Here is a 10,000-nt window from a genome sequence, read left to right on the forward strand (position 1 = left end):
GCCCCAAGCCCCGCCTCTGTCCATTGTCTCCTCTCCAGGTAAACAGGGTCATAAACAGCGTCACCTGGGCCCCCTCCCCTTTCTCCACAGCCCATTGTCCCCCCACTGGCCAGACCCGGCTGGGACTCCCGAGCTGGGCCTCCGGCTCCCCAGGTCACCCATCGCTGGGGTCTCCATTCTCCAGGCCACTGGCCAGGGTCCCAAGTTCCCTCGCTGGTCCTGGGTAACCACAAACTCCCTCTCCCATCACCTCGTTAAACCCGTAGCACCCAGGGAAACTGAGTCCCACCCCCTCTGCATGCAAACCAGAGGAAAACCAAGAAAATCCCCCATAGGAAACAAGGAAAAACAAGTTTCAGAGTAGCAGCCGTGTTAGTCTGGATCCGCAAAAAGAACAGGAGGACTTGTGGCACCTTAGAGACTAACACATTTATTTGAGCATAAGCTTGCGTGAGCTACAGCATCCGATGAAGTGAGCTATAGCTCACGAAAGCTTATGCTCAAACACATTTGTTAGTCTCTAAGGTGCCACGAGTCCTCCTGTTCATTTTAAGGAAAAACAAGAAACTCCCCCACTTCATCACACCCCCTTAGTGAAATGAAATGCTACTGTGATCTGCTCTAGGAATTGTTTCGGGAGAAGCTCTATGGCCTGAGTTACAGACATGCTAGAGCCCTGTGAAAGTAAGAGGGGTGGGGACAGGCGTCCCAGCCAGGAGGTGTGGACTCTGCCTAGGGGTCCCCAGACTGGTTTTGCCTGTTCCTCCCATCGTTCAATCAAGAGCTAAATAGGTTTCATTAGGAGCCTTTTGTTATGTTAAAGTGCTCAGATGAGAGCTGAAATCGCTTGTGGTGGGTGTCACGGGGTCCCCGGGCAATGCTCTGGAACTGCTCCCCAGGAAGCCAGTCAGGACTCTGGGGAAGTCTCCTCTCTGGGAGCAGCCTGTCTGCAGGGCACACAGCTCACTCGGCTCCACCTTCCTGGGTCTGACCTCGGAGCATTCAGCCTCCTCTGCCCCTCCGTGCGCTTCCCACAGCGAGTCCGCCCAGGCGGGGTCCTGGGGAAGCCAGAGGGTCCTGCCCCCCAACTCCGCAGTCAGACGGGACTCTCAGCCAGCCGGGGAAACAGGAGGTTTATTAGACAACAGGAACATGGTCTAACACAGAGCTTGTAGGTGCAGAGAACAGGACCCCTCAGCTGGGTCCATTTTCGGGGGCAGTGAGCCAGACAACCGTGGCTGGCTGGGTGACCAGGAGACAGGAGCCGTGGCTGGCTGGGGACTAGCAGAGAGGAGCCGTGGCTGGCCGGGGGCTAGCAGAGAGGAGCCGTGGCTGGCCGGGGGCTAGCAGAGAGGAGCCGTGGCTGGCCGGGGACTAGCAGAGAGGCACCGTGGCTGGCCGGGGACTAGCAGAGAGGAGCCGTGGCTGGCCGGGGACTAGCAGAGAGGAGCCGTGGCTGGCCGGGGACTAGCAGAGAGGAGCCGTGGCTGGCCGGGGACTAGCAGAGAGGCACCGTGGCTGGCCGGGGGCTAGCAGAGAGGAGCCGTGGCTGGCTGGGGACTAGCAGAGAGGAGCCGTGGCTGGCCGGGGGCTAGCAGAGAGGAGCCGTGGCTGGCTGGGGACTAGCAGAGAGGAGCCGTTGCTGGCCGGGGGCTAGCAGAGAGGCACTGTAGCTGGCCAGGGGCCAGCAGAGCGGAATGAGCAGCTGGGGGTGGGGGGCAGCCAAAGCAAGTTCTCAGAGGGGGGAACAAGCCAGGTGCCTTCTCCCCCGGGCGGGAGGGGAGCTCACACAGACGCGTCTCTGAGCCCTGGGTCCTCACTGACCAGGGACCCCCCCTGTGAGTGGGGTGGGGTGGAGGGAGACTGGGGGGCACAGACAAGGAACTGGTGGTTGTAGGTCTCAGGAACAGGAGGCGGATGTTCTGCCCCCCACATCCTGGTGTGGGCGTCCCGCTCACAGTGTTACGTGTATGAATCCGGCTTGTGGCATTTTCCCTAATTAACGCCGGGCAACGTCCCTCCTCTCGTTAAGAGTCTCTTTTCTACACTCAGACTCTGTGCGTGCAAGGGGGGGAAGTTTTACCTCTCAGCGGCGCCCGGGGTGGGCGGTAATTGTCCCAGGTCACTGGGTGGGGGCTGGAGCCGGTTCTGGGTTGTGTCGGTGCAGAGGAACCCCTAGATATTGAACCCGGCCCGGGTGGCTGCCAGCTCCACCTGGCAGGAGGGTTACAAGTTCAGCCCCTCGTTGCGTGGCCAGCTGGACTGAAGGTAAAGGTTATTTACTGATCTTTGTGCAGGGAGAAATCTCAGCTGCAAAGGACACGGCCAGCAGCTCCGACAGGATCAGGCGGGACCCAGCCTGCGCCTTCAGCCAGGAAGCCCTGAGGCAGCACCCCCCCGAATCCCACCTGCTCCCCCCGGCTAGGTCCCCCAGAAACCAGCCTGCTCCCCCCGGCTAGGAATCCCCCAAGGGGTCCCTATCCCTGAGCAGGGCTCCCCACCCCGCCCCTTGAAGCAGGTGCCATGGCAGCGCCAAAGACCTACTCTAGGGTCTTGCAAGAATCCCAGGACGTCTTCCACCGCTTCCCCCTCCAGCTGGTCCACGGGATCCCGCTCATGGAGCCCATCGCCCAGCAGTGGGGCCCCATCGAGGACTTCCAGGCCTGGCCTGACGACCTCCTCATCTCCACCTACCCCAAGGCGGGTAAGAGACCAGACCTGGCCTCCCCCAGCAGGGGGCGCCATAGGGAGTGGGGCAGAGGCACTTACAGCGTGGGGAGCTGCCATCTACTCCAGCCCGGCCTCTCCCATCAGGGGGCGCCGTGGGGAGGGGGTGGGGCGCTGGCTGTGGGGGGAGCTCCTGGCTACTCCAGCCCCGGCCTGTCCCAGCAGGGGGTGCTGTGGGGAGGGGGAGGGGCTCTGGCTGTGGGGGGAGCTCCTGGCTACTCCAGCCCCGGCCTGTCCCAGCAGGGGGTGCTGTGGGGAGGGGGAGGGGCTCTGGCTGTGGGAGGAGCTTCTGGCTACTCCCGCCATGGCCTGTAGGAAGGGGGAGAGGCGCTGGTTGGGGAGCGGCTCCTGGCTACTCTAGACCTGGCCTGTCCCAGCAGGGGGCGCTGTGGGGAGGGAGAGGGGTGCTGTAGGGGTGCTATAGGGAGGGGGAGGGGCGCTGCTCTGCCAGGAGGGGGCGCTGTGGGGAGGGAGCGGGGTGCTGTGGGGAGGGGAGGGGTGCTGCGGGGGGCGCTGTGGGGTGGCGGAGGGGCGCCGCTCTCCCAGCAGGGGGCGCTGTGGGGAGGGAGCGGGGTGCTGTGGGGAGGGGAGGGGTGCTGCGGGGGACGCTGTAGGGTTGGGGAGGGGCGCCGCTCTCCCAGCAGGGGGCGCTGTGGGGAGGGAGAGGGGTGCTGTAGGGGTGCTATAGGGAGGTGGAGGGGCGCCGCTCTCCCAGCAGGGGGCGCTGTGGGGAGGGAGAGGGGTGCTGTAGGGGTGCTATAGGGAGGGGGAGGGGCGCTGCTCTGCCAGGAGGGGGTGCTGTGGGAAGGGAGCGGGGTGCTGTGGGGAGGGGAGGGGTGCTGCGGGGGGCGCTGTAGGGTTGGGGAGGGGCGCCGCTCTCCCAGCAGGGGGCGCTGTGGGGAGGGAGCGGGGTGCTGTGGGGAGGGAGGGGCGCTGCGGGGGGCGCTGTGGGGTGGCGGCGGGGCGCTGCTCTCCCAGCAGGGGGCGCTGTAGCATCCTGTCCTACGACTGCCCCTTGCCAGGGGTTCTGGATCAAGCTGCCTGGGCGTGAGCAGGGATGGTGGGGTCTCTGTCTGTGACTGTCTCGCTGCAGGGACCACGTGGATGCAGGAGATCGTGGACCTGATCCTGGTCCGAGGGGACGTGGAAAAAGCCTGCCGAGCCCCGAACTACGTCCGGATCCCCTTCCTGGAGATCTGCTCCCCTCCCTCAGTGCTCTCAGGTGGGTGCTTCTGCTCTGCCTGCCCGGGGGCAGGGCAAGGCTGCAACCCCACCACTGCCTTGCTGGGCTCCCTCCGCAGGGCTGACGCCCCCTCTGGTCCCGTCTCTCGCAGGTGTGCAGCAGCTGGCGAATGTTCCTCCCCCCCGAGTCATCAAGACCCACCTGCCCTTCCAGCTGGTTCCCAAGTCCTTCTGGGAGAACAGATGCAAGGCAAGAGACATGCCCCCCCCATCCCCCAACAGCCCTGCCAGTACCCCTAAATCCCAACCCACAGTCACATTGTTCTCTCTTCTCCAGGTGATCTACGTGGCCCGAAATGCCAAGGATAACTTGGTCTCGTATTACTTCTTTGACCAGATGAACAAGACACATCCCGAGCCGGGGCCCTGGGAACTCTATCTGCAGAAGTTCATGGATGGGAAACGTTAGTACTGGGCGAGAGGGTTCAGAGGCCCCATGGCAGCCCCACCTCCCTCCCCACCCCTTCCTAGGCTGTGGGGGCCCTAAGGGATTGTTGGTGTGAGGAAGCTCCCTTGGTTCCAGACCTGAGGTTTCCCCCGTCGGGGTATACGGACCGGTCCTCACCTGCTGGGGGAGGCTAGCAAGGAATTCTGGCAGGAGTCCGTATGGTGATCACATCCTATGACCTCTGCCGAAGGGATTAGGGTCATGTCAGCTTGGCCTCTCTCCCCACAGTGGCCTGGGGCTCGTGGTATGACCACGTCTGTGGATACTGGGCTGAACGGGCCAAGCACCGCATCCTCTACGTCTTCTATGAGGACATGAAAGAGGTGAGTGTGGAAGGAGGGGACGGGGGGCAAGGGGCAAGTCACGCTGCCCAGGGGTCTTAGCATGACAGAGTCGTGTCTGGCCCCGCCATGGGTCAGTTCCCTGAAACCACCAGCCTCTGGCACTACGACCTCTGCCGCCCCAGCCTCCGTGGGGCTCACTCTGTCCAGGTTAGCGAGCGGCCGGCGCACACCCTGGCCCCTTGGAGCCCCTCTCTGGAGTTACCAGCCCCGATCCCCTGCACACTCCCAGCACTTCCAGACCCCAGAGTCAGAACCCACCGGCTGGTAAAATCCCCCTCCGGATCCCCGCTCCCCTTTGTGCCGCGCTTCGACGCAGTGACAGCGAGAACCACGAGAAGTTTAGCGTCAAAGAAGAGGGCGTCAAGCCATAGAATGAGTATACTGGAAATAGTTACATAACCTGCTTTCGAGTGCCTCAGTTGACTCACAAGGCGTTCCCCTGGCTGTCTCCTGCAAGATCCTTAATTCCAAGTCCTTCTCCCAGCATTTTCAATCAGTTTGGCTGAAATCACATCTCAAAAGATCAAGCTCGCTGGTAGCTTCTCCTCACAGACCGAGGGAATAACTTAGGGGTGGCCAGACGTACCCAGCCACACACAACGATCGTCACATGTTGAAGAGCTCGGGCGTGTGTGCCAGGGCTTCAGCCCTGTGGGGCTCACCTGCCGAGACTTGGGGCTTCAGCCCTGTGGGGCTCACCTGCCGAGACTTGGGGCTTCAGCTCTGTGGGGACAGGGAGTCTCAGGGCTTCAACCCTGCTCCTGTGGAAGCCCCGAGCCCCGACAGGCATGTCCTGTGGGGGGTGAAGCCCCGAGACCCTTCTCCCCAGTGGGCAGAAGCCAGAGGAGATGCGTGGAGGGGCATGTGGGCTCACCTCCCCCGCCCAGTGAGAAGCCATCAGGCCCAGACGGCATCACCCAAGAGTTCTGAGGAAACTCAAATATGAAATTGGAGAACTGCTAAATGTGGCATGTTACTTATCACTCACATCAGCCTCTGGACCAGCGGACGGGAGGGCAGCTAATATGACTCCGATTTTTAAGAAAAAAGAAAAGGAGGACTTGTGGCACCTTAGAGACTAACCCATTTATTTGAGCATAAGCTTTCGTGAGCTACAGCTCACTTCATCGGATGCATACTGTGGAAAGTGTAGAAGATCTTATTATATACACACAAAAAGCATGAAAAAATACCTCCTCCCCCCCCACTCTCCGGCTGGTAATAGCTTATCTAAAGTGATCACTCTCCTTACAATGTGTATGATAATCAAGGTGGGCCATTTCCAGCACAAATCCAGGTTTTTCTCACCTGTGCTGGAAATGGCCCACCTTGATTATCCTACACATTGTAAGGAGAGTGATCACTTTAGATAAGCTATTGCCAGCAGGAGAGTGGGGCGGGAGGAGGTATTTTTCATGCTTTTTGTATGTATATAATAAGATCTTCTACACTTTCCACAGTATGCATCCGATGAAGTGAGATGTAGCTCATGAAAGCTTATGCTCAAATAAATTGGTTAGTCTCTAAGGTGCCACAAGTACTCCTTTTCTTTTTGCAAATACAGACTAACACGGCTGTTACTCTCAAACCTGATTTTTAAGAGAGGCTCCAGCGGTGATTCTGGCAATCACAGGCCGGGAAGCCTGACTTCAGTACCGGGCAAGCTGGTTGAAACGCTAGTGAAGAACAGAATTTATCAGACATTGAGATGCACATGATCTACTGGGGAAGAGTCAACACTGTGTTTGTAAAAGGAAATCGTGCCTCACCAATCTACTAGAGTTCTTTGTGGGGGTCAGGAAACACGTAGACAAGGGGAATCCAGTGGATCTAGTGTACCTGGACTTTCCGGGTAGTTCTACACTGCCATAAAACGCCCCTGGGTGGCTCGTGTCACTGACTGAGGCTGATCATGGGGCTTGGGTTCCTTAGAATCTAAAATCTAAAGGTTTATTCATAAAAGGAAAAAGATAGAGACGAGAGCTAGAATGGGTTCAATGGAATCAATTCCATCCAGTCATGGCCAAGTTCTCGGCTCAGGCTTGCAGCAGTGACGGAATAAGCGGCAGGTTCAAATCCCGTCTCTGGAGAACATCCCCAGCTGGGATGGGTCCTTCAGTCCTTGGTTCAAAGCTTCAGGGTAGCAAAGTCCCTCCAGAGGCCAGACGCAGGACTGAAGACAAGATGGAGGAGCAGCAGCTGCCTTTTATAGTCTCTTGCCATGTGGTCTCTGCTTTCTTTGTCCCAAGGACAAGCTGCCCATCCCATGGCCTGGGAACACCTCAGAGCTCTGTCCCTAGGCAGGGCCCTGCACACCTGGCTGAGTCCCCAGGTGTGTCTGCCTTCTCTCAGTGGGTCAGTTGTGTCGCTGAGGGTCCTTAATGGGCCACCCAGCAGGCTAGGCAGAGCTGACCCCAACTTGCCTGGGGTGTCACCCGGAAGCATAGCATAAGTTTGGAATACAGACAGTATAGAGCCAATACTTATAACTTTAAATACAAAAATGATACATGCAAACAGATCGCATAATCCTAACCAGCCAACCATAACCTTGTCTTAGACACCTTATTTGACCCCCTTTATACAAGATTTGGTGCTAATACAGGACCTTGGTTGCAACAATGTTCTGTACGGTCCCAGTTCAAGTCAATAACGTCACAGAGCCCGAGTCAGCTGACGCAGGCCAGCTGCAGGTATTTTACCGCAGCGGAGACGCTCACTCAGAAAGTCTTTCACAAGCCCCTCACCAAAGGCTCTTAAGCCAAGTGAGCTGTCCTGGGATAAGAGGGAAGCGCCTCTCATGGATCAGTAACTGATTAAAAGGCAGGGAACAAAGGGCAGGAATAAATGGTCAGTTTTCACAGTGGAGAGGGATAAATAGTGGGGTCCCTCAGGGGAATGTCCTGGGCCCAGCCCTGCTCAACATATTAATACCTTATCTGGAAAAAGGGGTAACCAGTGAGGTGGCAGAGTTCAGTGTCTATACATAACTCGTTACCTAGTGCCATACGGCCATGTCCAGTGCAACACAGGCTTTCATTAAAGACCTCACACCACGTCCCTTGGCGAACTTCTGTGTAGCTACCAGACCCAAGGGATCCTTGTAACCCTTATGCACCCCTGGGCCATCAGCCAGTTGCCATCAGTTGGATCAGCATCCTTCTCCCTCACCAGGACCCGGCCCGGGAGATCCGCAGGGTCATGGACTTCTTGGAGGTGGAGCTGCCTCCAGAGGTGCTGGAGAGAATCGTCCAGCAAACGTCCTTCCAGATCATGAAGGAGAACCCCATGGCCAACTATAGCAGTATCCCCAGAGTCATCCTCGACCAGACCATCAGCCCCTTCATGCGCAAGGGTGAGCGGAGGGGGAGGGGGACCTGGGGATTGTGGGGACCCCTTACCCCACTGGCTTTGTCTGGAAAGTTCCCTATACACTGCTCCGTAGCCCTCCGGAACGGGGCCTCGGGGACTTGCGCAAGGTACTCTGGGTAATGCCTGCTTGGTCTGAAGCCTTGCCTTATTACCCATAGTCCCTTGTGGGGGGCCGTGCTCCCTTGGCATTAGCGCCCCATAAGGTCACAGGTGGGGGGGCGGGGTCGTGTCCTTTCGGCTCTTCCCAGGGGTTCTGGGTAACTCCTGTTGGGCTGGGTCCCCATGGCATTCTTCCCGGCGGTCCTGTCCTGTGACCCAGCCGGCTGCGGGGCACGGTATGGAGGGGGGCGCTCCCTGGAGCCGGGGTCCCCTGGCTGGGGGTGGAAGGCACTTCCTGGGGAAGGGGCGGCTGCTGCTGGTGAGGGGTCTCCCCGCTGATACCCCCTCTCCTCCCCAGGCGAGGCTGGCGACTGGAAGAACCATTTCACCGTGGCGCAGAGCGAGGCATTCGACGCCCATTACCAGCGCCGCATGGAGGGGACCGGCCTGCACTTCCGGACCCAGATCTAGGGCCCGCCCCGCAGGTGCTGACAGCCCCCCCGCCCCCGGGAACAGCGCTGCAATAAAAGTTTATCTCCTGACCCTGGACATTGTGATACCTGGGAGGGTGTGTCCCAGAGGTGGGAGTGGGGCCTGGTGCCTCAGGAAACTTCCCCTTCAGCCCGAGACAGGATGTGCCCACGATGGCCCCCCCGCCCCCCCTCCCCGAGTGTCCTCCCGTCCGCCTGGGGCACAGGTGCTGCTTGGAGGGTGAGTCGCACCACAGAGAGCTCACCTGTCAGAAAGTCGCAGATCGATGTCAAGCGGGGGGGCGGGCGGCTGCATTTCCTCCATGGGGCTGTGTAAATAGCAATGAACTCAGGGTTGTTCTCTGTGAGCCAGGGAAAGGGAAAAGGGACTTGGCTGGGAGGCCCTGCCAGCACCACAGGAAAAGCTGGCAACTCTGGGGGGACAGATTCCATGGGGCTGGGGGGTCTCTGCATTCCCCTGGTCCTCAGAGCCGCTAGCAAGGGCAGGAGTGTAACCCTTTGACCTGAGCAGCTAGCCAAAAATCCAGCAGCTTGTTCCTGTGAGGAGGAGAAATCGGTGGCAGTCGGGGATTTCTTTGATGCAGTTTTGTTTATTTACAAACTGTACAAAGGCCTGCGTCGCGGAACGCAGAGAGACGCAGATACCAGGAAACTGGGGGGTTATTTGCTCAGAGCACCAAGACCGCTCCTCTAAGCCTGCACCCCCAACCAAAAACCTCTCCGCCTGTTTCTTCCAGGGGCAGACACCGCACTGCCGGCTGCTCCCTCAGGCTGGCTCTGACTCTCGCAGGCCTGGTCTCCACTAGGAATGTTCTCCGGCATAGCGACAGCCCTCAGAGGTGTGAAAATCTACACACTTGAGAGATGCCGGTATACCAACCTCAGCCCCAGCGTAGGCAGCGCTAGGTGGACGGACTAATTCTCCAAGCGGCCTGGCTACTGCCTCTCGAGGAGGTGGATGCCTACGCGGATGGGCGAAGCCCTGGCACACACAGCGTCTTCACTGACGCGCTGGTTAGATAAGTCGGTGACGGCGCTCCTGGGCTCCGACGTGCTCCTGACGTGCAGCTTCCCCGCGGCCCCGTGCGGGGCGGGCGCGGGGCGGGCAGCTGCGGGTGACCTGGTACTTCCAGGGCCAGGCGCTGATGGAGCTGGACGGCATCACGGTCACCACGAGGAAGGGGGCAGAGTCTTTGCCTCGGAGCTGCCCAGGGGCAACGCTTCGCTCCTCCTGCCCCGCGTCACGCTGGCCGAGCAGGGCCCCTACCGCTGCTCCG

At 59.5% G+C, this 10,000-nt stretch overlaps 1 protein-coding gene across 3 annotated transcripts in view; it reads left to right on the forward strand.

The window, feature by feature from the left end:
• LOC119566303 (sulfotransferase 1 family member D1) overlaps positions 1-9,633 on the forward strand; it is a 40,622-nt gene extending 30,989 nt beyond the window's left edge. For 2 of the 3 annotated variants that reach the window (XM_043548238.1, XM_043548239.1), the window contains 8 exons: positions 2,298-2,704; positions 3,821-3,949; positions 4,062-4,159; positions 4,247-4,373; positions 4,646-4,740; positions 7,936-8,116; positions 8,591-8,717; positions 9,461-9,633. In XM_043548238.1, coding sequence (XP_043404173.1) covers positions 2,524-2,704; positions 3,821-3,949; positions 4,062-4,159; positions 4,247-4,373; positions 4,646-4,740; positions 7,936-8,116; positions 8,591-8,703 — 924 coding nt within the window. In that variant the 5' untranslated portion in view covers positions 2,298-2,523 and the 3' untranslated portion in view covers positions 8,704-8,717; positions 9,461-9,633. The remainder of the gene's footprint in view (positions 1-2,297; positions 2,705-3,820; positions 3,950-4,061; positions 4,160-4,246; positions 4,374-4,645; positions 4,741-7,935; positions 8,117-8,590; positions 8,718-9,460) is intronic. The other variant, XM_043548240.1, reaches the window with a different exon arrangement.
• Positions 9,634-10,000: the final 367 nt, after the last annotated feature.

The sequence above is a fragment of the Chelonia mydas genome, chromosome 6 (assembly GCF_015237465.2).
Source record: "Chelonia mydas isolate rCheMyd1 chromosome 6, rCheMyd1.pri.v2, whole genome shotgun sequence".
Taxonomy (NCBI): domain Eukaryota; kingdom Metazoa; phylum Chordata; order Testudines; family Cheloniidae; genus Chelonia; species Chelonia mydas.